The 25,839-nt window shown below is 44.9% G+C and overlaps 1 protein-coding gene across 10 annotated transcripts in view; it reads left to right on the forward strand.

Annotated features, from left to right (window-relative positions):
* Positions 1–25,839, forward strand: part of MAST2 (microtubule associated serine/threonine kinase 2) — a 200,525-nt gene that overhangs the window by 164,335 nt on the left and 10,351 nt on the right. For 8 of the 10 annotated variants that reach the window (XM_012776047.3, XM_075997883.1, XM_075997864.1 and 5 more), the window contains 11 exons: positions 3,934–4,009; positions 6,757–6,777; positions 8,665–8,743; positions 10,923–11,077; positions 13,160–13,235; positions 15,555–15,764; positions 20,655–20,756; positions 23,033–23,165; positions 23,909–23,970; positions 24,157–24,242; positions 24,834–25,042. In XM_012776047.3, coding sequence (XP_012631501.2) covers positions 3,934–4,009; positions 6,757–6,777; positions 8,665–8,743; positions 10,923–11,077; positions 13,160–13,235; positions 15,555–15,764; positions 20,655–20,756; positions 23,033–23,165; positions 23,909–23,970; positions 24,157–24,242; positions 24,834–25,042 — 1,209 coding nt within the window. The remainder of the gene's footprint in view (positions 1–3,933; positions 4,010–6,756; positions 6,778–8,664; positions 8,744–10,922; positions 11,078–13,159; positions 13,236–15,554; positions 15,765–20,654; positions 20,757–23,032; positions 23,166–23,908; positions 23,971–24,156; positions 24,243–24,833; positions 25,043–25,839) is intronic. The other 2 variants (XM_012776048.3, XM_012776050.3) reach the window with 1 other exon arrangement.

Genomic DNA, 25,839 nt, shown 5'->3' on the forward strand with positions numbered 1-25,839 from the left:
TAGCTGGGACTACAGGCATGAGCCACCATGCCCGGCTAATTTTTTATATATATATCAGTTGGCCAATTAATTTCTTTCTATTTATAGTAGAGACTGGGTCTCGCTCTTGCTCAGGCTGGTTTCGAACTCCTGACCTCGAGCAATCCGCCCGCCTCGGCCTCCCAGAGAGCTAGGATTACAGGCGTGAGCCACCGCGCCCGGCCGCTTCATCTGGTTTTGATATTAGGGTAATTCTGGCTCCATAGACTGAGTTAAGAAGTGTTCTTTGTATTTCTGTTGGAAGGAATTTAAAGAATTGGCATCATTTTTCCTTGTAGAATTAACAAGTGAAACATCTGAAACTGGTGCTTTCTTTTTTTGGAAGAGAATTATTGATTCCATTTCTTTAATAGGATCTGTCTTTTTTTTATCCAATCCAACAATCTTCTTTTAATTGGAGTATTTACATTTAATATGGTTGTTGATGTGATTTGGTTTAAATCTACCATCTTCCTATTTGTTTTCTAATTGTCCCATCTGTTTTTTCTTCCTCTGTGCTCTTTTTCTACTTTATTTGGGGTTGAATATTTCTATTATTCCATTTTATATCCTTTGTTTTCTTCTAGGCTGTTTAGTGGTTACATTAGCAATTTATAGTATATATCTTTAACTTATCATCATCTCCCTTCAAGTAGTATTATACCACTTCACATATGAGATAAGAATCTTCCATTCCCTGCCCCCCACTTTTAGGTAATTATTTTCAAACTTTTAATTCTCATGTTATAAATCACACACCACCTTATTATTATTTTTATTTAAACATTATTACTTTTTAAAGAGATTTAATAAAAAATCTTCCATATTTTTCCATCTAGTAAACTTTTCCATTGTTTATTCTTTCATGCAAATCCATTATTTCCACTTGATATCCTTTTCCTTCTGCTGAAAGGACATTTTAAAAGTATTTCTTATAGTGTGATCTTTTGTTGAGAATTTCATTTAGCTTTTTTATCTAAAAATATCTTTATTTCATCTTTGTCTTTTAAAAATATTTTTGCTGATACAATTGACTTCTGACACTACCCAAAATCAGGCCAGATTTTACAAGTTAAGGGCACAGTTCTCTATAAAACTGCCCTCAAGTCAGACACCAGCCACAAGCATGGAAGTTCCCAGGCCACCCATACTTCTGAACATCTGGATGCATATTAAGGTTTCTCACTACTACTTTGGGTTCAGTAATTCACTAGAATGATTCATAGAGCTCAGGAAAGCATTGTGTTTAGGATTACAGTTTTATGTATGTTTATGTAGCAAAAAAGGTACATACAAATGAGGACCAGTCAAAAGAAGAGATGCATAAAAATTGAGGTCTGGGAGGGTCCCAAACACAAAGCTTCCAGTGCCTTCTCCCCCTGTATCACCCTGCCAGCACACTAATGTGTGACAGTACACACAGATTATTTTTAACCAGAGAAACTCACTGGAGCTTTGTGTCCAGAAACAATCTGGACACAGAGTGTTAATTGGGGTTTCGTTATGTAGGCAGGACTGATTCACTCATTGGCCACTTGATTGAACCCAATCTCTAGACCCCCTCCACTTCTGGGAGGTCACTGCTTGATACCAAGTGGCTCAAAGCCCCAACCCTCCAGTCATATTGTTGGTCTTTCTGGTGTGGCCAGCCACTATCCTGAGTCATCTCATTAGCATAAAGTATCAGGCAGACACCACCATGAATAACAAAAACTCTCCTATCACTTGGGAAATTCCTAGGATTTAGAGGTTCCTTTCCAGGGACTGGGGACAAAGGCCAAATTCTTTACTACACAGCAGTGAGGTATAAAATTCTAGGTTGGCAGAGTTTACTTTTCTTTCCATAATTTAAAAATACTGTTCCACTGTATTCTTGCATTGTTTCTAATGAGAAATCTGCTATAATCCTCATTTTTATTCCTCTTTGTAACGTATTTTCTCCCCAGCCCTACCCACTTTTAAGATTTGTGTCTTTATTGTGAGTTCTGAGTAATTTATTATGATGTGCTTTGATATAGTTCTCTTTCTCATGCTTGGGGTTCTTCAAGATTCTTGGATATGTGGGTATATAGTTTTCACCAAGTTTGCAACATTTTCAGACATTATTTCTTCCTGTATTTTTTTCTGTATCCCCTCCTCGTCCTCCCACTTGAAGTTGTCCTGTCATGCTCTGTGTATTCATTCTTTTTAATGCTTTTTTCCTCTTGGTGTTAGTTATTTCTGACATTTGTGTGTTTTATGTGTCCATAACTTTACTGTGAGCACCTGCCTGGAAGATTCTTTGAAACTGTCTGTATTTTACCCTCTAACCAACACCAGGCCTGGTCCTTGGAAGGCCTGTAGGAGGTCATTGTAGGATACTTGTCATGTCCTTGAGGCTTTAGCTGAGTTGTTGTGGGAACCAACAGACGGCATCTAGCTTTACATGTCAAAGATCAAACTGTAGGTACTTGTCAGTCTTTTGGGTAACACTATCAAAAAGGAACAGACTTTTTTTTTTTTTTTTTTTTTTAAGAAAGATGCCTTGATACTTCTGAGGAGGCCTGATCCTCATTAAGCCCTGGCTGAGGAAGCAACTACTCACAGTTACTTCCTGTATCCTGGTGGCCTGTGCTAGCCAGGAGGTGGGGATAGGTCCTAATAGATAGTCCTGACACAGACCATGGAAAACCCAGAGTTAGTACTAGGTGGAGAGCAAATCCACTGCATAAAGTTGTGCATTTTGTGTACTGGGAATGAGAGGAAGTTAAAATGCCTCTTCCTAATTAGTTCAACTAAGGAGAATGCCTTCATATAACTGATAGAGAGGTATGGCACAGGGTGATAGGAGCACTGGCTGAGAGGCTGGTTTTTACTAGATCAGTACAGAACGACACTAAGTGCTATCCAAGGCCCCACTGGATAGAGATAATGGGAAACAATAGGCTCATGGTACTTAGGTACATCCATACCCTATGCAGGAAACAAATTGTCCAAGAAAAAGCCAGGGAACGTTGAACTACTGGGCTTCTGGGTAGCTTCAGTTCCTAATAGCTGACATTGGTTCACAGAGGCGAGCATATAAGTGGGTAGGTGGGTAGGGGTTAGGTGGGTGTCATCACATCATAGTGTATGGTACTTAACTTTGACACAGCCTTTTGGGTAGAGGCATGTTAACAACTTCTGCCAAAACTAGGAGCTCCTAAGTAAAAGCCTCGAGCTGGAAGATAGATCAGAGAAGTGTGGTAGGCTTAGTTAGGTTCAAGAACTGTTGTGATCAGAACAAAGGTAAGTACAGTTTTGTTCAGACCTGAGCTTTAAGTTAACAAGTTAACATGACAACTAATAAAGAGATGGTGGTAATTCCGATACCATGAGGAAGTTGGGCATGCTCTGCAGACTTGGGGGCTTAATCATGGACTATTTTAAGAAACGTTGCTATCCTGAGTCCCTACCTCAGAACCTCTATTTTGTCTTCAAGCACTCATGGTCCTGATTTAGCCCTTGAGTGCAGTGTACAGAGATAAATGTGCAAGAAACTTTTGGACTAGTAGTCCTGTTGCCCTTTGAGAAATGCTTGAGTATTTGGCTATACCATCTGTACTGAATGAGCTCTTTAAGCTTTCAGAAAGTTGGGTTAACTTGACAGATTGGAGTCTGAGGTGTTCTTAGGAGAGCAGAAATAGGCAAGTTACTGGTAGATCTGGAATGGATATGTGAGAGATGTGGATTGTTATAGACACCTTGGGAACAAGGGAAAAAACCTCTGGGCTGTGAAACTTGGTAAAGAGAATCATTAAACTGATGGTAGGCCTGATAAAATAACCATACAGGCTAATTGCCCATGCTGGGAGAAGATTTCCTGCCTGAAGGCCATGTCAGCCCTCCTAGGAAGCAAACCTCACAGAGCGTTTCTTTTCCTTTCCCCATCCACAGGTAACAGTCCTTTGGACAGTCCCCGGAATTTCTCTCCAAATGCACCTGCTCACTTTTCCTTTGTTCCTGCCCGTAGGTAAGTGGATAGAAAAACCTCATCTGTGACCAACACATGTGGCACTTGCATGAATGTTAGTCAAATGTCAGATTCCTCCATTAAGTCTCTACTCTTTCAAATGCATTACCTTGGGCTACCAGCCATCAAAACTCCCTCTTTGCTTCCTTCACCCAGGTTATAATCATCTTGTTTAAGTTTTGCTTTCTAGGTGCTCTGTGTATTTGTGTTTGAATGGGGGAGTGGGTATTAGAGGTGGATTTATTTTTATAATCCTAATCACAAGTCCCTGATGTCCTGAGGGTCTGTTGCAAAGCATTATACTCTGTATTGAGAGCTGTCCCAGGGTGATTGATGAGAGAATGGGCTCTTCTCCCAGGAAAACCCAAAGTTACAAACTTAGCTAGTTCCAAGGGGCAGGAAGGGCTTTATGTGCCTTTCTCCTTGGCTTTGAGCTAGGGTTCGTGTAGGGGGATAAAGAAACTACAGGGACTTCACTTATCCCTCCATGAATTTAGAATGGTTTGGTGCATGCAGAGCCTGGCGTATATTCCTCCTACCACGTCTCTCCTCTGAGAGCTATGTAAACCTGTCTCTGGCTCACAGTGCCAGCCTTGCCAGCCCTGTGCGTTGCCAGAGTATCACCTGGAGAAACCTGAGCTGATGAGTCTGTCTGATCACAGACCTAAGCTCCACACACAAATTATTTTTTTTCAGAACTATTTTTAAGATACTTTGTTGGCAAAGTAATTTTTTTTTTTTAATTTTTTCTTGGTTAGTCTCTGGTATGAAGATCTCCAAAAAAATTATGGTTTTAGATCTGGAACCTTTAATGGATAGAGAATATAGTACACCTTGGAGCCAGAGCAGTTTTAATACTTAGACTATTTTTTTAAAAAAGACCTAACAGAAAAAGAACAGACTCCTGGAAACAGTGTTAACTCACTAATCAAATGACAACCTAGAAGAAATCCATCTTCTTCCTCTCCACGAGTCTTTGTGTCTGATAAGAACATGAACAGGTTAGGAGATGTTTGGTGACTGACTTGGGTGCCCATCCTGACCCAGTTGCCTTATTTAAAACAAATTTCACCCAGGTTTGTTCCATGGACTCATCCAGGTGGGATCACTTACAATAAAAGAATATGCTGGATTGATGCATTTGTTTTTCTAGCCCAGCTGAAGACTTCCTGCCTGGACTGTGTATGAACTGTAGCCTCAGAGTAGGTATGGGCTGGGACAGCAGGACTTGTGGCCAGATCTCCATAGGTGACACTGAGTCATTTCTCATTCATCCAATAAATTTATGTACTGAGCCCCAACTATGAGCTAGGCACTATGTTGGGTGCTTAGTTATGTAGTGGTAACAAAATAGACATAGTGATAGTCCCTACTTCTTGGAACTTATATTCTAGTAGCGTCTGTGTACTTGTTCTCTTTGTGACGAATGCTGCCCCTCAGATCTTCACTTAGTTAACTCATTCTTGTTATTCATGTATCATCTCAAATATCACCTCCTCAGAGAGGTCTTCCTTACTTTACACTCAATCTAAAGGGTTTTGGTTTGGTTTTTTGAGACAGGATCTCATTCTGTTGCCCAGGCTAGAGTACAGTGGTGTCATTATAGCTCACTCCAGCCTCAAACTCCTGGGCTCAAATGATCCTCCTGCCTCAGCCTCCCAAGTAGCTGGAACTACAGACACGCGCCACCACGCCTGGCAAATTGTTCTGATTTTTTTGTACAGACTAGTTTCACTAAATTGTCCAGGCTGGACTCAAACTCTAGGCCTCAAGTAATCCTCACACCTCAGCCTCGCAAAGTGCTGAGATTACAGGCGTGAGCCACCGACCCAGCCAAATCATCTAGTTTTATTTTCAAACTAGCATTTTTCAATACCTGATATTTTCTTATTTGTGTATTTTCTGTCTCGCCTCAACCAGAATCAAATCACTTTTAAAAGGGATACCTTAATTTGTTGAAAGCTGTGTCTCCTGGTACATAATAAGCACTCAATCAGTGCTTATTAATCAAATACTTGCTGGGGAAGACAGACAATAAATGAGCATGCAAACATCAAATATATGGTTATAAACTAAAATAACACCACGACAGGAAAGAACGTGATGTGCACGAAAGAACAGGAAGGGAATAGGGCAGGAGAGTCTCCCTGGTGGTCATGTAGAACCTCTCTGAAAGATGAGTAACTGCCACGCTGGGCATGAGGACCCAGGTGTATGTAGACCATTCCAGGTAGAGGCAACGGCATGTTCCCTCGATGCCCTATGTCTGCTTCATTCCCTGGGCTTCGGGAGTAGGACCAACTTAGGGGGCTTTGGAGCCTGATATTACCACTGAGACCCAAACAGGTCAGTGCTGGGCAGCCTGACATTTGAGTCCTGTGCATGGAACATGGATCTCTGGGCTGCCTTATTCTAGAACATAGAAGGAAAAACTGCAAGTTATTGGTGGGGGTGCAGAGGCATGTTTCAGCGCTGCCAAACAGAGTATCAAGTATTGTTTGTTCCTAGGTTACTGAGGTTAGGCTGGAGCCTTACAGGATCATAGTAGTTTGGAATATCACACAAAAGACAAATTGAATAAAATGCTAAGGATAGACCCATCAGTCCTACAGTTTCACTTCAAACTGCCACACATTCCTAAACAGAAGGTTTGCCTGTGCCAAGCTAGACCAAATGCCAGGAGTCAAAAGGATCACCCTCTCTGGTTCCTTTTGGTTCTCACTATGATGTATGTTTTTTCACCACAGCCATGGACACAGAACAGACAGGTAATAGTGGGTGTGATGGGGAGAGGGGCCGGGAAACTGCTGTGCATGGCCAGGCTGTGTGGTTTGTGGTTTTGTGCTTTGTGAGAACTGGTTATGATGCTTCTTCTCTGAATGTGGGTATGAACATTGGGCCTTTCTTATCTGGCAAAGAGGCCCTAAGAGATCCCCCTCTACCTGCTGGAACCAAGGCTCAGAGCTCATATGCTTGGAGCAGGAATTGCTGAATAGTTCTAAGCTTTTGAGCCTAGGGACAAGTCACCCTCATTCCCACAACTTTCCTCAGTCACCCAGTGAGATGACCAGACTGAAGGAGTAGAGGCATCCTATGGTGGCATTGCTTTCTGACTCTGGTGGCCCCTGCTCTTCATTACATAGAGAAATAGCTGCCATGCAGCAGGTTTCCATTTCTATCTAAAGGTGGGAAAATCACATGTGAAAAAGTATATTTGACAAGGGTTTCAGAAATCCATCTCTGATTAATACCTGTCTCATCTCTTTTCCTGGGATTGACTGACTTTATTGTCCAGAGCTCCCAGGACCCACCAAAGAGGTCAGAGAGAATGTCATGTTTGAGCACCTTTCTGAACATTTCTTTGGCTCAGAGACTAGGTTCCAGCAGAGTTATAATGTATATGTGCTGCTGCCTGGGTGGCATGAAGTTTGAGTCATGTGCATGTGGCAAGGAACCCTGGCTGTCCCCGTAAAGAGCAGAGTAGGGAAGCCACTAGATACTGGTGGTGGAGAGGAGGAACGCTTCACAAGGAAAAGCCCCAGCAAGATTTATTCTTTTTTGCGTCTTTGTCTCCCCGTATCTGCCACAAATGTGAGGCCTTGAACAAATCACCCAAACCTCTGGGTCTTTGTGTTTACTCTAAAAATTGTAATACGAACCTGCAAAGATCTTCCATGGCTGTTGTTCTAAGTTCTGTGAGTAGCTGCAAAAAAGTTTTTATCCAGCTTCAATGAAAACAGACTATACCCCCAGACTCCACAAGAAATAATACTTTATATCACATCCCACAGTCCAAGCAAAGAATCACATGTCCATGATACAAACTGGTTACCTGCTTGATCTTTCTCCTGTAGAGCAAAGCAAATAGCTGTGGTTCTTTGTGATGAGAGCTTTGGGGCACATCCTTTTGAGAGCAGCAGAAGTCTCCCTCAAAGCCACATAAACAACCAAGGGTCTGTCACTTCCCTCCTCTTTTGTAAAGTTACTGTCACTCTTTGGCACACATTCTCAAAGTCTGGGTTTGGGGGTCGTGATGGATCCTAGGCAGCCCATAATTGTTTGCCATCGAACGATGTTCAGTTAGACCCAGATGATGGTCTCCTTCTTCCTGGTGGTCAACCCAGTGGCCTGGGAAAGACCAAAGAGCCCTTCACATGGAGCCTTCAAAAAAGGAAGTGGCTCCATTTTAGCGGCAGTTCTGTCCATATGATGATGCCTTTAGCTGTATTCCCCTGTTAGTGCTCCTCTGAAAGTGAATAAGTTAAGAATATAAAAACATTTATTACAAAACCATAGTATTACATAACAGCTGTTCTTATTTTCTCTCTTTTTTTTAAAATTTCTTTTTCTTTTTTTTTTTTTCTTTTTTTTTCTCTTTGTTTTTTATCATGAAATACTGGTATCAAAGTAAAGCTGTTCTTATTGAAAGTCATGGACTCCTTACAGGCAGAGATGTCTGTCATTGTGGTGAACATACAATAGGCCCCATGTAGGAAAGGATGTGAAAACATATACTGGACCAAGCAGTGCTGTCTTGAGACAGGGAAGAGCCCACCTGTGAATCAGCTGCCCCAGAAATGCTGATGGACAGACAGGAAGGTCCTGGGATCAGGGTGGGTCCTGTAGAAACTGCCTGATATTCTTTCCTTATGTAGGACTGATGGACGGCGCTGGTCTTTGGCCTCTTTACCTTCTTCAGGCTATGGAACCAACACTCCAAGCTCTACTGTCTCAGTAAGTAGCAAAATCTGTGGCCACGCCTCCTTTGCCCTAAGGAAGTACTTCCCTGCAGGTTGTTGCTCTCCATCCAGTGTTCCAAAATGCTTCTCAACTTTTCCTCCAAAGCCAAACTCAGGGGGCTTGCTTGGGGATGCAGCTGTGTGGCCATAGGGCTGGTGACCCTTCTTCACAGCCATAGCCAGACCCATCAGTACCTTTGGAAAGGATTAACCAGCACCCTCTCCTAGTGAGATGGACTTTGGCTTTGCCAGTGAGGCCGGGCATGGGGGATTCTAAACATGGTTGCCCTACTCCTCAAATCTTATTTCTAGAACTGCACCAAGAACAGTTCACCCTTCCCGTGTCCCAAAGATTTGGTAGACACTCTCCCTCTTTTTTTCATCTTTTCCTTTCAATAAAGAATGGAAGGGTGATTGTTATTTGATATCTAAGCCTGGTGTGTATTAGCGAAAGACCAAACCTGTCTCTAAAATGTTTACTTATATTTATTTTAGAGAAGGTTTTAGCCTAAGTCACAACAGATGTGCTAATTGGTATTATGCACAATTGACCCTACAATGGGTCATCCTCATTGAGTAACTTTTTTAAAAGCCAGGATGACAGGGTTGGCAAACTTTTTCTGTAAAGGGCCAAATATGTAGGACGTGTTTTAGACTTTGTAGGCCATACAGAAACAGGCCAGTAGCTGATAAGCCACCCCCCTTTCTTTCAGCATTCTTCAGGTCTTCCCACTTCCCATCTTTATTCATGAATCTCCAGCAGGGAGAAGGAGTATCATTTCCTTCTTTGACCTACATATTACTCTTAAACTAATCCAAAGGTCTCACTGGGCTTTGATATTGTTAAGCTTAAGATCTTCTACCCCTTTCCCTATCTATAATCCTTTACTCAAACAAATGATTTTTTTCTACCCAAGGTAAAAAGTCTTATAGATTTAGAAATATTCCTGTTCATACATCTTAAAAGAATCGTCCCATCGCTCCAGCTTACTGGGATACTCTAAAGTACCAAATTTCCCACCATGAGTTACGTGGCTCCACCAGCTTCATGTTAGCTGCAGTTGAGCGAGGATACTTTCTGCAGCTTTGATCCAAATCATTTATAAAAATGTGGCCAAGACAGCCTTGTGGAGACCTCCCACTAGCTGTTTACAACTTCGCATATTATAGCATTTCATGAGAGAAAACATGCACTGTTAGCCAAAAAAAAAAAAAAAAGTGCTGATTTCTCACTTGGTACTGACCCTGTTGCAGCAGAGTTCTCTCACTGTGGCTGCAGCTTTGACTCTAAATGGATTTAGATAGTTAAGCCGAGATCCTTGATCGGTTGGTAATTGAACTTGGGCTGACGGTGTTTGACTTGCCTGCTGTCCTTGCCACTCCTTTCAGGTAAAGGGGAGTTCCCCGATCCTGGGGCTGACTGGTTCGTGTCAGCTGTGGCTGGGTCTGTGGGTGTCCTGTGACAGCACTAGCAGTGGCACCCCTCAGATGGCCTGTTGTGATCGGCCTCGTCAGGAACCCTCCGTCAGCAAGCTGTGTTTAGTTAGAATTCATGATGGTTTTCAGGTCAAGTCCATTTTTTGGGTCGAGATCTGAAAGTAATTTTCTTCCCTGCTGGATTTTCCTGCCTGCTGATGTCCCTAGAGTATGGATGAAGCCGAAACAAAGCCAGTTCTCAGAAGGAACATTGCTGAGCCATCCCTGGGGCGGCTCCCTCAAGGTTGTGGAAGGGAAAACTTAAGGGGATGTCATTTGCAACCCCTTAAGTTTTCCCCTTAGAACATGTCCTGAGCCAGGAAGCATGATTTATTAATGACTTACTATTCCAGCTAGCTAGAAGTTTCATTGAAGGCCAAGGATCCATGCAGAAGAATCCACTTTTTACCACCTAAACAGGCTCCTAGGTAGTTACTAAGTTTGCACATCCCAGGAAGGTCTGGGGCCAACTCCCTGCACAACTCCTAAAGACTCTAGTGTCTTGGCTTCCGCAGGGCTGAAGGCTCTGAAGGACGAGAGGTGAACAGGATTGTGCACAGTCAAGGCTAAAGGGAGCAGAGGAAAGAAGACCTGCTTTGGGTTTACATTGACCAGAAGTCCAGACTACTTTAAGTCCTCCGTTCGTGGACTGCCCTTGGACATGTCTTTAATGCTGTCTCTTAATGTTTCCCCTCCAGTCGTCATGCTCCTCCCAGGAAAAGCTGCATCAGTTGCCTTTCCAGCCTACAGCCGATGAGCTGCACTTCTTGACAAAGCATTTCAGCACAGAGAGCGTGCCAGACGAGGAGGGACGGCAGTCCCCAGCCATGCGGCCCCGCTCCCGCAGCCTCAGGTGAGGAGTGTTCTCTGCCCACTGTACTGTACCTGGATCTCAGCTTGTTTGCACAGCACAGGGGTTGGCGCACTTATTCAGTAATGGGTCTAGACAGTAAATATCTTAGGCTTTGTAGGCCATTTATCTCTGTCACAACTGCTTAGCTCTGCTGCTGTATTGTCAAATCATCCTTAGATAATATGTAAACTTCATTGACAAAAAAAGTAGTGGGCCAGATTTGGTCTGTAGGTTGTAGCTTGATGACCCCTGACATAGCACACTGGCCAGCTTGAGTGAATCAAGCCCAGCGAAGCTCAGTCCCTTTTTGGCTTCAGGTACAGCTCAGCACATCACCCCAAGAGATATTTGACAATGCTGTCTAGTGGTTCCTTTGTTTTTCCCTTTAAAGGTAGTTAGCAGTAGGAGTATACTTTAGACTCCATTCAGTAAAAAGAGTGTAACGATGTCATCAATTCTGATGGTTGTCTGGCTACAGAACCCATAGGCCCGGGGTATATGAGCTAGGCCAGCTGAAGACACAGGTAGCTGACTTGATGGCCCATTTTAAAAGCAGAATTAAATGCCCATCTGAATCTGTCTCTATTCCTGAAACACTTGGGCCCATCTTTGTTAAACTAAGCAAATCTTAACAGTTGATTTATTTGTGAATTCCTTAGATTAATTGTCCATTCCCTTTGGCATGAGCTGTAAATCTATGCCAGAATTCCAGGTTAAAGAAGACAATGGAGATTAAAATGAGCATGACTTTAATGACTGGGCAGGGGCGGTGGGGGGGGTGGATCCCAGAGGAGCGATGCCTTCCAGGAAGAATCCCTTCAGGTAATGTTGGCAGGATGAGTGACAGGGAGTTTGCTGGGCCAGACCACAAAGACTGGTTCAGGTTCAGAGATTGATGAAAATGATGACTAGGACTTTAGTGCAGAGGATCAAGAATACAAAGCAGTGACTAGGGTCCCCAGCATCTTTCTTTGTCTCACAGAGAAACACCTGAGTCTCGGTGGTCTCAGCAACCCACACCAAATAAAGGGTACCTTTTAGGCCAGTTGAGATTGATTGATATTTATTTATGGAGGAGTCTCACTCTGTCACCCAGGCTGGAGTGCAGTGGCCTGATCATAGCTCACTGCAGCCTCGAACTCCTGGACTCAAGGGATCCTTCCACCTCATCCTCCCAAGTAGCTGAGACTACAAGTGTGAGCCACTGTGCCCAGCTAAGGCCAATTGAGATTGAGAGGATCAAAGTGATTCTCCGGGAAATCCCTGCTATATTACTATTAAATCCTTGGTAATGTGCATCAATGCAACAGACAAAACATGGCCCATTCCAGGGAAGAAAGAGAGGAACAATTCTGAACCTGGCTCAGCTGGGATCACATGTCAGGGACACTAAACTGAGCAGGACCCAAATAGCCATTCAGTTGTGTGGCTCAAACTTTGAAATCCTTTAAGGAGATGTAACTGTACATGGGCTAGATGGGAAGTATTAGCTTATTAAGGAAGATGATAAATTAAGGCTAAAAACATGTTGGTTCCCTGCAATAGATGACCCAGACTTGTAACTCACAGCAGCCTGGATTGGCCTCATTCATCCCCTAGGTCAGAGCCCAGGTTAGTCCAGTTGGCTGCAGCTAGTTTGGAGAAAAAAATACAGGTGTACACAGTCTTACTTTGGTGGTAGTTTTCTTTGATTCCTAGAGCATTCCTAGAGATTCCTAGAGCTGCAGTGTACACAACCCCACTGGTCAAAACTAAAAGGGCACAGAGTCCTGGGGGAGGTCATCTTAGGAAAGCCAACAGTGGGCTTAGGAGCCTCCCTTCTAGGCTTGCCCAGGCCCTGGCAGAGGTGTTTGTGAAAGCCAAGCCTCTTGCAGAAAGATACCAGCTCCAGATGGTACGATTTTCAACTGAGCAAGGTACACTGGGAACTGCAGGAATGAGAAAGGCTCTGAAACCCAGCACTCATTAAGTGGGGAGTGTACAGGGTACTGAAGACATTGGGAGGGGCAGGGGCTCTGGAGGTGGCTGTCCTCCTTGATAGTTCCACAACCCTAAAGTAACAATTGTTTCTTTCTTATTTAGTCCTGGACGATCCCCAGTTTCCTTTGACAGTGAAATAATAATGATGAATCATGTGTACAAAGAAAGATTTCCCAAGGTAAGGATCCATTCAGAAGGAGACTGACAATGTCCCTGAGGGTGGCTATGGGGAGCCAGCCCATGGGGAGACTCTGGAGTGAGGGAATAAGACGCTGCTTCCAGGGGTAATCAAGAAGAACAGAAAGTCACCCAAGAGGAGGACAAGGGTTTCCAGACTGCTTGAGAAGGAGAAAGAAAGAACTGGAGACTTGATATTCCTCATTGTGCACATGAGGAACCACGCATCAGGGTTCACCCTTTGCAAGATTTGCCCTCTGGTAGCACAGGTTTCTTAAGCAGCACCCATTACCAGGCGCAGAGAGCGCACAGACGGAGGTGTGCTGCGCTGGCAAGCAGAAGGCTGGAGGGAGCAGTGGGTGGGGGAGACAGAGCTCAGAGTTGCTTGCTAACACTTGGGTTTGCATTTTCAAGCAGGAAAATGCTGAGGGAGGAAGGTAGATTGCTGTTCTGAGAAACAGTACGCACAACTCTGCTTTGGCTGTGAGCCTCCTTGTATGTGGAACTAAGACCTTGTTTCCCGTTTTTGTTTTTTTTTTTAACACCACATGCCTATGCACTCTGCCTGGCCTTCTGAAGAGAAACCCTGTTCCTGCAGAGCATGGCTAGCTCTGTCTGAGAGGGAACAGCAGGCTGACATCCACGACAGCAGAGAGCATGGAGCCGCTAACGCCTCTCTCTTCATCCTCTGTCCAGACCCCCCGGGTCTGTCCATCTCACTCTGGAGTGTGCAGCATGTGGTTCCTTGCTCCCCTGGGAGTTTCTTTCTCTAGACTTGGATGCAGTCTCCTGAACACACATGGTGGCTTAGGGAGATGGCATAAAGCCCTGGTGCTTTTCCCTTTTGACACACACAGCGAAGCATAGTCATGAGGGAGAGCTCAGATTCTGGAGCCAGACTGAATTCAGATCTCATTCTACCGTTTACTGGCTATATGGCCCTGGACAGAATATTTAACTTCTCTGAGCTTCATTTGCCTCGTCTACAATTCAGGAGTTTGTAAGGATCAATGAACATTAAGCTCTTCTAACAGTGCCCAGGACATAAGCTCTCAATGAGTGTTAGCTATTCTCCACTGGACCTGTGCCCTGTGATCCGTGCTTTCTGGCCTTGCAGTGGGCACTAGAGCATAAGAGTGAGGAAGAGGGCAGAACAGACAGCTTGGAATACATTTTGTTGTACTTGGTCATTTATAATGAAGTTTGGGAGTATATAGAGTTGAGAAATATATCTTACTTGTTTCTTCCTCCTTGTTTATTACATGCTGTCATTCTAGTACTCCATGTTTGTATTCATATGCACGTCTCTAAGTCCTTCCTATAAGATGAACTATAGTTAGAGAAAATGTGTTGAGATTCTTTACCTGCCTTCTCTCTCCCCTACTCCCACTGTTTCTCTCTCTCCTCTCTTACTCTCCACACACACCACATGCGTATGTAGGTATGTATACATTTGCCTAAACACACACTAGAAATCAGAAATCACTACCTGGTGGCAAAGGAAAGAAGATGGAGTCCTAGATGGGCAGCTAGGCACTTATGTGTGTTTGTCATTTTGACATGAGTGTGCAATTAGGGGCTTCAGTTCTGCTCTGCTGGGGATGCAGACCCTGTTCACATTCCTATCTGCGAGCCCCCATCTCAACTTGGAATCTGTGACCAGGCAGGTTCAAACCTTCAGTAAAACATTGTCTGAGCATCCATTTGGCTCCCTTGGGTCCTAAGGTTAAGTAAGAGGATCCTGAGATAAATAAAACTCTCTATGACTTGAAGAACTTTCTAGTCCAGAGAAAAGTTTAGACATCAGCAGTGTGCATACACTAAGTTCGTACAGTTGGGAGGTCCAGTGAAAGCACAGAGGAATGGAAACCCTAGTTTGCCAGGGGGGATGAAAGGCTCCTCAGAATAGTTATGATCCTTGAACTGAGATTAGAAGAATGAGGAGTATACCAGGCAGACTTCGCAGGGTGAAGGAACCATATACAGGGAACAGCATGAACAAAGACAGAGGCATGAAACAACATAGCAAAGGAGGGAAACAGCAAACACTTCTGTGTCCTTAGAGCAAAAAAGCTTGTTCTGCAGGGAGTGGTGGGAGATGGGCACAGCCAGGTGTTAGAGGGCCTTGAATATACTATTAAGGCATCTTTTCTTGAAGGTGATCTTTCCATGTCTCCAGTTACCAGGTTTTCCAGATGCATTGTCAGGAAACCAGGATCAGAGGGAGCTCATTATTATGCTATTACTAGGTCCTTCAGGCTTAGCTCTAACTGAGCTGGGACTAGAAGGGAAATGTTTCTTTTCTTGCTTTTATTCCCAGGCCACTGCACAAATGGAAGAGCGACTAGCAGAGTTCATTTCCTCCAACACTCCAGACAGCGTGTTGCCCTTGGCAGACGGAACACTGAGCTTTATTCATCATCAAGTGATTGAAATGGCCCGAGACTGCCTGGATAAATCTCGGAGTGGCCTCATTACATCACACTATTTCTACGAACTTCAAGAGAATTTGGAGAAACTTCTGCAAGATGTGAGTGTCCTTGTGCTGGGGCTCTGGTGAAACCTGCACGTGGTATTGGGTTATTAGTCCCAGGCTAAGACCCGAACATTAGTGGTGGTCTCAGTCTTCCCAGCCTGCTTGCCACCCACCCCCAAGTGTGGTGCCAGTGGACTCAGTTCCTCCTCAGTCCCCTGCATTACTAAGAGAAGCCTACTTGGTGTCAAAAGAACTCCGTTCTGTGAGTTCTTTCTTTTCTAAATCCAAAGCTATATTACTCTGCCTAAAGCTCCAACATTCATAGTGTTCATGAGTATTTGACTAGAAGATTTGTTATGCAAAGCCAAAAAGTGATCCCAATGGCTGTGGTAGACTCTCTTCTACTAGAAATATTGGTTTAAGCAGGGCCTTCAGACTGTTTCTCCTCAGCCAAGGGAAAGCAAGACCAAGACTTGCACTGTAGATTTATCCATTTGATAACATTCCGTTTGCATGGTGAGAAGTTCTCAAGTTGTGACTTACATGTTTAGAGACCTGATCCTTCCCAGTTTGAAAAGTCTCTAAGAGGCTGAAGGTAAAGTTAACCAGAGATAGCCAAGACCAAAGCACACATTGAATTCTTAGCCTCCTTATGCTACAGTGTTGTCTTTGCTGTTGGCCTCTCAAATAACGTTCCCAGGTACCTTGCCACTCAGATCACAGCTGCCCCATACTGTACCATAGTACACTTTGGGGAGAGGAGACGTGCCTGCTTTCCAGAGTTCTTCATGTCACTAGAGAATTTCCCAGTCCAGAAACTGTTACTAGCTCCAGACCCAGGACCTATCTCTAGAGTAATACCAGCTGAGCTGAGAGCCCAGGTCTAATGATCAAACATAACTTCAGTGTGTTCGTCTAGAAAGTATAAGGAGCAGGGAATTTTAAAAAAATTTTGTTAGAGAACAAGTGAATCTAGAGACAGGGTGACTAAAGATGGTCACGATTATTGCTGTCAAATACTGGAAGGATTGACTGGGCACAGTGGATCACGCCACTCCCAGTACTTTGGGAGACCAAAGCAGGAGGATTACTTGAGACCAGGAGTTCAAGGTCAGCCTGAGCAACAAAGAGACTTCTTCTCTACAAAAAAAATTTTTAAAAGAAAAAGGAAAAATTAGCCTTTCTCTTGGTACATGCCTGTAGTCCTAACTACTCCAGAGGCTGAGCCAGGAAGATCACTTGAGTCTGGGAGTTGGAGATCGCAGTGAGCTGTGATTGCGCCACTATACTCCTGTCTAGACAACAAAGTGAGACCCTGTCTCAAAAAAGAAAAAAAAATTTGGAAGGATTCTTACATGTAAAAGATAGCAGATTGTTCTCCGTGCCCCTAAAAGATATAACTAGCCCAGTGGGTGGGGATTACAGTGAGAAAGTTTTGATTTAATAGGTGAAAAAGTACTTCCTTATACAAAAATGCCTTTTTCTAATTTCAAAAGAAATACTTAAATTCAAACCTTGTAAAAATATGACTTTAGAAAGCCAAAGGCCTATGAAAATCACTGGCAGCTGTTTATTTCTCTTTAAGAATAACTGTCTTTTTTAATTATTGTTTTTATTTTTTAGAGACAGGGTCTTGCTCTGTCCGCCAAGGCTGGAGAGCAGTGGTACTTCACTCACTGCAGCCTTAAATTCCTGGGCTCAAGTGATCCTCCCTCCTTATCCTCCCATGTAGCTAGGGCTACAGGCATGTGCCACCATGCCTGACCAATTTTTATTTTTAGAGACAGGGATCTCACTATGTTGCCCAAGCTAGTCTCCAACCCCTGGTGTTATGTGATCCTCCTGCCTTTACCTCCCAAAGTGCTGAGATTACTGGCTTGAGCCACTGTGCCCGGCCAGGAATAACATTCTAACAGTTTTCCAACAATAGATACGGGTGCTCCAGAGACATTTAGGAATCAGGGATTGCTGCATCAGGTAATGCATTAATGTAGAGTAACTTGAAAGCTGCCTTGTACATCTAAAATTGATCTTCTAAAATGCTAAAGTCAGAGCCTTGCCCAAAACCTTGAGGCATTTTCTCAGACTGACTGCACCTGGGGGTAGGTCGTTTGGTACTGTAGGAAGAGCATTAAATTTGGACCCAGTTTATCTATTCCTTAATTTGCTAGGCCCTTGGAATACAGACAAGAATTCAGGCCGGGCGTGGTGGCTCACGCCTGTAATCCTAGCACTCTGGGAGGCCGAGGCGGGCGTATTGCTCGAGGTCAGGAGTTCGAAACTAGCCTGAGCAAGAGCAAGACCCCGTCTCTACTATAAATACAAAGAAATGAATTGGCCAACTAATATATATAGGAAAAAAAAAAAAAAAACTAGCCGAGCATGGTGGCACATGCCTGTAGTCCCAGCTACTCAGGAGGCTGAGGCAGAAGGATCACTTGAGCCCAGGAGTTTGAGGTTGCTGTGAGCTAGGCTGACGCTATGGCACTCACTCTAGTCTGAGCAACAAAGTGAGACTCTGTCTCAAAAAAAAAAAAATTCAATGTAGGCTTTATCTTAGGGAATTTGTCATTTGGGGGTTATAGACCCATCAACACGTACTTGCAACAGAAATGACAGATATCGTTTATTGATGTGTACAGTGTGCCAGACACTACACCGGGTGCTTTATAGGAATTCTCTTGCTTTATTTGCTATAGTACAATGTAGTTGATGAGCTCTAAAGAGAGGTAGGTTCTGAGCACTGAGGAGGATGTGCTGACTCTGGGTGGAAAGTTCAGGGAAGGTTGTCTTGACAAGTAGGTAGGGTTCACTGTAGCTAGGAAATAATATAAACAACCTCCCAGAGGTCATACACTTTCTAGCATTGAGTCGGCAAATACTGACTGACGTCTGCTGTATGGGAAGCACCATGCTAGGCCCAGCGTGTGAGGAACGAGAGAAAGAGACACAGCTTCTCTACGCGCTAGGCCCAGCAGACAACTCTATAAAACGACACGATAGTGCCATGTGGTACACACAAACAAGAGAACATAGAAAAGGGAGCTCTCAGGTTTTCAATCTTAAAAAAGAAGAAGAAAAGGAAATAATTACATCTTGTCCTTCTTGTGTGTGTATATATGTGTGTTCGGGTCAGGGGATTATTTTGCTATTTTTAAATTTAATTTAATACTTGAATATCTACTTTAAAATTTAATATTTTGCTATTTTTCTTTCCTTGTAACCCATTCACTACTCAGTATTCTATCTTCTACTCTGCCTTTCCACATTGCACTAAAACTGTTTAGACACAAGTCACCAAGGAACTAGTTGGCCAGTTGACAAATCCTGTGGCCTCTTTCAATCCTCGTCTTTCTTCACCTCTCTGTGGCACACAGCGAATACCTCCTATTGAACCATTTCCCCTGGTTATCTGTTCCTGTTCTCACCGGTCTTTCTCTTCTTAGTTTCCTCCTCTGCCCACCCCTTAAATGCTGGTGTTTCACAGGCACCATCCTGAATGTCTGCTCTCCTCTTTCCCCTTTCTCCACATTTTCCTGATGGGCTTCCTCTGTTCCCGCATCTTCAGTTTTCCTCTGTCTCTGAGGGCTCCTACATGTGACTGCCACCCTAATAGTTCTCCTGAGCTCCGGATCAGCACTCCCAGCTGCTTACTGGACTCCTGTACTTTGACTTCCCCATATTGGTTACAAGTAATAGAAATCTCACTTGGAATAGTTTAAGCACTAATGGGAAACTAATCATAAGGGTAAGAAAAAGTGGATCTTAGAGAATTGAAGTTAGGAGTACAACAAGGCCTTAAGAAAGGAAGCTCAGGAAGCACTCATTCTCCTCATTCTCCCTTTCTCATCTCTATTTTTCTTTTTTCTTCTGTGCTGCTTTTCTCCATGGTGGACATGGCCATCCTTTTTCACAGTTCTTATATAGTTCTGCCACAGTGATGTGAGCAATTGTCTTTCTATCTACTTTTAAATTCCTAGATAGAATTTAAAAGTAGATAGAAAGACAATTTGACTAGGTAAGTAATCCACATTGGTCAGCCGTTGGAGGAAGGAGGGAAGGTGCAGCCACACCATACAAATGTGGCTCCTAGGAACAGAGCGGTTCCCAGAAAAAAGAGAAAGTCTCCCTTGGCCAAGCAGATACCCAGGAAAGGATCTAGTGGGGACACCTCAGACTCTACAAGTCCAGAACTGAACTTATGTTTTCTGCCTAGCTGCTATTTCTCTATCACAAATACATCTTCTTTACCTATCCTCACCTAAGTGGGATATCTTCTTATTGTTCCTGTGTTATCTGTTCACTGAAATTTCCCTAAAATTAAAGCTGCAGCAGTTACCTTCTACCCCTGCTTCTTTCACCCCTCAGGTCTACCCTACTGTCTGCCTCTGCAGTAGCCCAAGTCTGTCCACTTGTCTCTGTTCCTACTGCCTTGACTTAGGCCTTTTTCCTTTGAATTATTGCAGTCACCTGTTAATGGGTTGTCCTGTGTTTAGCCTTGCTCTCTATAGTGCAGCCTTTACACCACAGCCAGACTGACCTTTCTGACACACCTGTCTGGTCATGTCACCCCCCAGCTTTGAGGTCTCTCTATTCCTTACAGTCTGTCTGGGGTGGACAATGAATATGATTGAAGGCCCCAGTGAGAGTCCCCTTGAGCTGGTGTCTAGAGGGTAAGAAAAGCTTGTTGGCTAGAGAAGCAGGTAAAGCTGTGTGTCTGTGTGACATTCCTTGGTGTCCTGCAGTGTTCTAAAGCTCCAGTGGTTCCTGAGGAGCAACTTGCCCTTCTGACAGCAGACTAGCCTTCTCTGAGCTCTTGGCTCTGTAGAGCTCTCTGTACTCCCAAATCGTTTCTCTCTGTCATCAGCTCTGCCCGGTCGGGTCCTGCTTAGCCCAACTACACTGGCCAATAGATTGCTGAAGTGACCTTTGTCTTCTCTATAGGCTCATGAGCGCTCAGAGAGCAATGAGGTGGCTTTTGTGATGCAGCTGGTGAAAAAGCTGATGATTGTCATTGCCCGCCCAGCTCGGCTCCTGGAATGCTTGGTGAGTGGACTCTGGGAAGGTTAGGTGGGGAGATTTGCAGAGGGACTATAAAGGAATTTTCCTGCTGACAGCAAAATTGGTGATACCCACTGCCATCTCTGTTGCTGAGGTCCTTATTTAAACATGATTTGTAAGCATTGGGGGACAAAACAGGGTCCTATGAGGACAAGCAGGTGGTCCTGAGGGGTGTGGCGGGGGGGGGGGGTGTTAGTCTGGCCCACCCCCATGCTGTGCAGGCTCCAGATTAGTGAGGGTCTTGGGGACAGGGAGCTTCAGGAGCATAGGCCAGTTGAGTTTGGACAAGTTGAGTCCTTCATTTAATCATTCAGCTACACTTTACTGAGTACCTACCTCATGCTGGAGGTACACCCGTGTATAAAGAAGAGTCCTGATCTCACAGTGCTTCCTCTATAGTGGAGTTAGGGAGGATGAGGCAGGAGGACATGGAAATAATAATTATAATATTGCAAGAAATGTTACAACTGAGGTCAGTTCAAGCTGCAGCAGGAAGATATTGAAGGAAGTGCTTTAGTCCTGCTTGGAGTGGACATTCATGGCCCCTCAGGAGGCATGAGGCTTACTCAGTACCTGAAAGGTGAGTGTGACTTTGCCAGGTGAGGGCATGGGAAAGAGCATTCAGTGGTGTGGAGGGAGGGTGTGTTTGAGCAAGTAGGGGCATAAACTGGCAGGCAGGCCACGCTGGGATCATCAGGGAGGGGGTTGGTTCTCCCTCAGGAGTTTTTCATTATCCCTGTGGCCACTTGGAATACCAGAAAGTTTAGATAAGAATGTGACATGATCAGATTTACTTTTTTTAAAACCAATTTTATTATTATAATTTATATACAATAAAATATATCCCTTTGAGTATTCAATATTTTGAGTTTTAACAATTATACCCTTCCCCCGTAAGATGCTGAAATTAAGCAAAAACAAAAACAGAACAATTAATTACACACTTGTACAATCACTGCCACAGTCAAGATAGAGACTTTCTCTGTCAGTTCAGAAGGTTCCCTTGTGCCCCGTTGTGGTCAGTCCTTTCCCCTCCTGCACCCAGGCAGCCACTTACCTGCTTTCTTTCACTGTGGATAAGTTTGCACATTATACAGCTTCATATAAATGAAGCCATATAGTATGTTCTGACTTCTTTCACTCAGCATTATGCTTTTGGAGATTTCATACATATTGTTGCATATATCAGTAGTTAGTTCCTATTTATTTCTGATCAAATATTTCATCAGGTTTAGTCCTGAGAAAGATTATTTTGGCTGCAACATGGATAGTAATTGGAATAGCCAGGGAAACCAGTGCACAGGCATTCACAGCAACTCATGTGAGATGCGGTGGCCAGAACTAACTAGGACAATGGTAGGAGAGCAGAGAGGAAAAGATGCATTTGAGAGGTATTTATGGGATACACATTCTGACTAGATCAGGACTAGAGAAGATTAAGAAGTTAAGATGACTTACAGGTCTGGCATAGATTATATCCAGATAGGTCCTAGTATATACTTCTCCAAAACAGTGAGACCAGAGGGGATAAAAGCAAGAGCAGGGGGTTAGGATTGTGACTGAGCAGAGAGCCTCTCCCTCAAGAACATAAAGTCCATGACTAAGCAGGGGCTTGGAGTCAGGCCTGGGTTTGAATGCTGGTTTTCTGTTCCTTCCTACCTCTGTGACCATGGACAAGTCATTGCATGTCCTGTGGGCCTCGATTCCTCACCCAGGTCAAGGAGTTGCTGAAAGGATTTCACCCAGATTGTGGCACTTAGTAGGCACTCAATAAATGAGACCCTCATTATTATGTGCAGGCGCAAGGACAGTGCTCTGTTCAGCATTGGATCTCCAGCCCCTAGCACACAGGAGGTGCTCAGTAAATATTGAAGGTATGCACACACTGTAGGGCCGTGAGCCGAAGCTCTTGAGAACCATAACTGAGGGTGTGCCAGGACTGCTCTGGACTGGGCATCTGAACACTCCTGACAATGCCATCAGGCTGGTGGAAGGCTTGGAACCAGGTGAACAGGCTGAGCTCTCTTGAAACTGAAAGCTCTGGTCCTTATTGCTGGGAAGACAGCATATGTTTAGGATGTCCAATCTGGAGGTGACCTGTAAGACAGCTTTCATACTGTTGCTGGGTATTTGGGGGTGGGACTGTCCCATCACAGAGAAGGTCTTCTTGTTCATCTCACTCTGCTATGTGCTATAAAACCAAAGAGGCCAGCAGCCTTCACTTGACTCTCACCACGGACTCCCTCTCTCCCCTGATACAGGAGTTTGACCCTGAAGAGTTTTACCACCTATTAGAAGCAGCTGAAGGTCACGCCAAAGAGGGACAAGGGATTAAATGTGACATTCCCCGCTACATCGTTAGCCAGCTGGGCCTCACACGGGACCCCCTAGAGGGTGAGCATCCTTCCTGGTGGCTACGGCAAGCTTTAATAGCACCTTGCAAAGAAGCTTAGCTTGGACATGGATATGACATAGCTAGGGGGCCTCAGGACTATAGGAGACACCCTGTGACAGACCAGCCTTTCCTTGGAATTGGTCACATCTGTCTGATGTATCCCAGCCTGGATTGCCTTGGGCCCAACTGGATTGCATTTAGAGCCTCGGATCAAAAGAGGTTAACAACAAAGGACCACAATCACATTTGCAAAAATGGTCACCTCTGCGTACTTACCTCTTCTGCTGACCACCTTACAAATCCTCCTGTGTTTGGGTGGTCCAACTCGGGTCTTCTGAGGATATCTCTGTTCTTCTGAGCTCCTGTGTGAACCATGGGCTTCCAAGTCCCTGGTCTGTGGGCGTCCTGCTCCTGCCTTCTCTGCTTGGCTGCAGGGTGGGCACTAGTAGCCCAGCTTAGGTCTTGTTTTCCAGGACAGGTCCCAGGTTTATAGAACTTGCCAGACCTTGTGAATGGCACTGGACTTCTAGAAATGGGAGTAGCAATGATATATGGCTCGTTTTCTCATCCAAAAGCTATTACTATATTGAGTATGGTGCCATGGAACTGGATTTGCATCCAGGCTGATGCAGAAAGCATTAATGCCTACCTGATGTGCACCTGTTACGTGATCTGAGGGGACTACTGAGTTGCCTGAAATTGCCTCACACTCTTTTCTCTTGTGTCCTCGTTTCATTTCTAGAAATGGCCCAGTTGAGCAGCTATGACAGTCCTGACACTCCGGAGACAGATGATTCAGTTGAGGTGAAGACCCTGAGCTTCTGCCATGACCCCAAGCAAAGGGCTATGAATTCTCTTTATGAGGATGTCTGAAGGAGAGGCAGGAGGTTACAGCAGGGCTGAGCCGAGACGATGCTGAGGCCTGAGCTTCCCCAAGCGTGTGGGCTCTGAGAAGCATGCCTGCCTCCTGCCTTTCCCCTTGTCTTCCAGGGTCGTGGGGCAGCTCTTCCATCTAAAAAGACACCCTCTGAAGAGGACTTCGAAACCATTAAGCTCATCAGCAATGGCGCCTATGGGTAAAGGCAGGGGTCAGAGTGTGGCTGGGACTGAATTTGATTCAGCCTTAGGTCTCTTCCATGTGAGAGTGTGTGATACCAGCCTTCTGGGCAGTGCGTGCCTCAGGGTAGACTGCCTCTCCCTGAAGCCTCTTGGGGAGGCAAGAGTCCAGTTTCCTCAGACACCTGAGCACTGTTCCTTTTCCGGGCAAGATTCCCACCTCTCCTCCCCCCGACACCCCTCCTCCTCCTGGCACCCCTCCCTGCCCCAGCAACCCTCCCCCCTCAGCATCCCTCCTCCCCCAGCACCCCTCTTCTCCCAGCATCCCTCCTCCCCCAGCACCCCTCTTCTCCCAGCACCCCTCCTCTCCCCAGCACTCCTCTTTTCCCTGAGCTCTGGGGAAGCATTGAGCTGTGTCTTCAGGACTTTTGTCTATCAGGAAATTTAAGAGTTATGTGGGCCAGAGGTCCCAGATCCCTGTCATTAATGTGCATACCCCGGGTCCCTTGTTCCATGCACTAATCAGGGTGTGAGAAAAGGCATTTTGGGTGGTGGAGAGCACAGCTCGGTGCTAAGGGGCCATGGGGGATGGGCTGGGCTGTGTTTCCCAGGGCTGTATTCCTGGTGAGGCACAAGTCCACCCGGCAGCGCTTCGCCATGAAGAAGATCAACAAGCAGAACCTGATCCTGCGGAACCAGATCCAACAAGCCTTCGTGGAGCGCGACATTCTGACTTTTGCTGAGAACCCCTTTGTGGTCAGCATGTTCTGCTCCTTTGAGACCAAGCGCCACCTGTGCATGGTGATGGAGTATGTCGAAGGTACTGGGGAAAGGTGGCCTAGCATAGAGACCACGGCACAATCTGAGACTTAGCCCTAAACAGGGACCAGCAGGTTTGTATGGGGTGAAGTTTCAGGGCCCAGCTTCTGTAGCCCGCTTTGGCACTGGTTTCTGCCTCAGGATCTCAGAGGCACAGTGAGCCTTCGGCCACAGTGGGCTCAGAGCAGCCTGCCTCTCCTGTGAGCCTGCCCAGGTTAGCTGTGATGAGAGGCACTCGGGCAGAGTGTGCAGGCCAGCAGCTGTGGAATCTTGTATCCCAAAGCCCATACACCCTCTGCTGCTGACATCAGACAGGAACAAAGGAGATAGCAGCACTGCGAAAGTCCAGAATTGGGTGGTAGGAGGATTGTATCTGGGCCCTCAGAAGAAAGAAAAGCCATTACCCTGGCTGATGGCTTGTAAAGGGGACACCCCTTAAAACCATGCAAAGTGCTCTGGGAATGGAGTAGAAGAGCAACATGGGGCATATCTCTGAAGAGGAGCCCTCCCTCTCCCTTTTTCCACTGGACAGCTTCCAAAAATATTTTGCCTAAGTCTTGAAGTTGAAGCTGAACCAGATAGCCCTTTTAACTCAATAGGTACATGCTGGAAGTATATTGTGTCACTTTACTCAGAAATGAAAGGAAAGCCAATAAGAAGGAAATAAACGCTAACGTCTCAGCCAAATTTGTTTATAGTGTACATATTTCCATCCTAAAATAACTGAGTCCTGTCCCTGCAAGTCAACTTATAGGCAGAGAGACCTGGGTTCCGACCCTCTCTGGCCTCAGCAATGGC

Source organism: Microcebus murinus, chromosome 2 (assembly GCF_040939455.1).
Source record: "Microcebus murinus isolate Inina chromosome 2, M.murinus_Inina_mat1.0, whole genome shotgun sequence".
Classification (NCBI taxonomy): Eukaryota; Metazoa; Chordata; class Mammalia; order Primates; family Cheirogaleidae; genus Microcebus; species Microcebus murinus.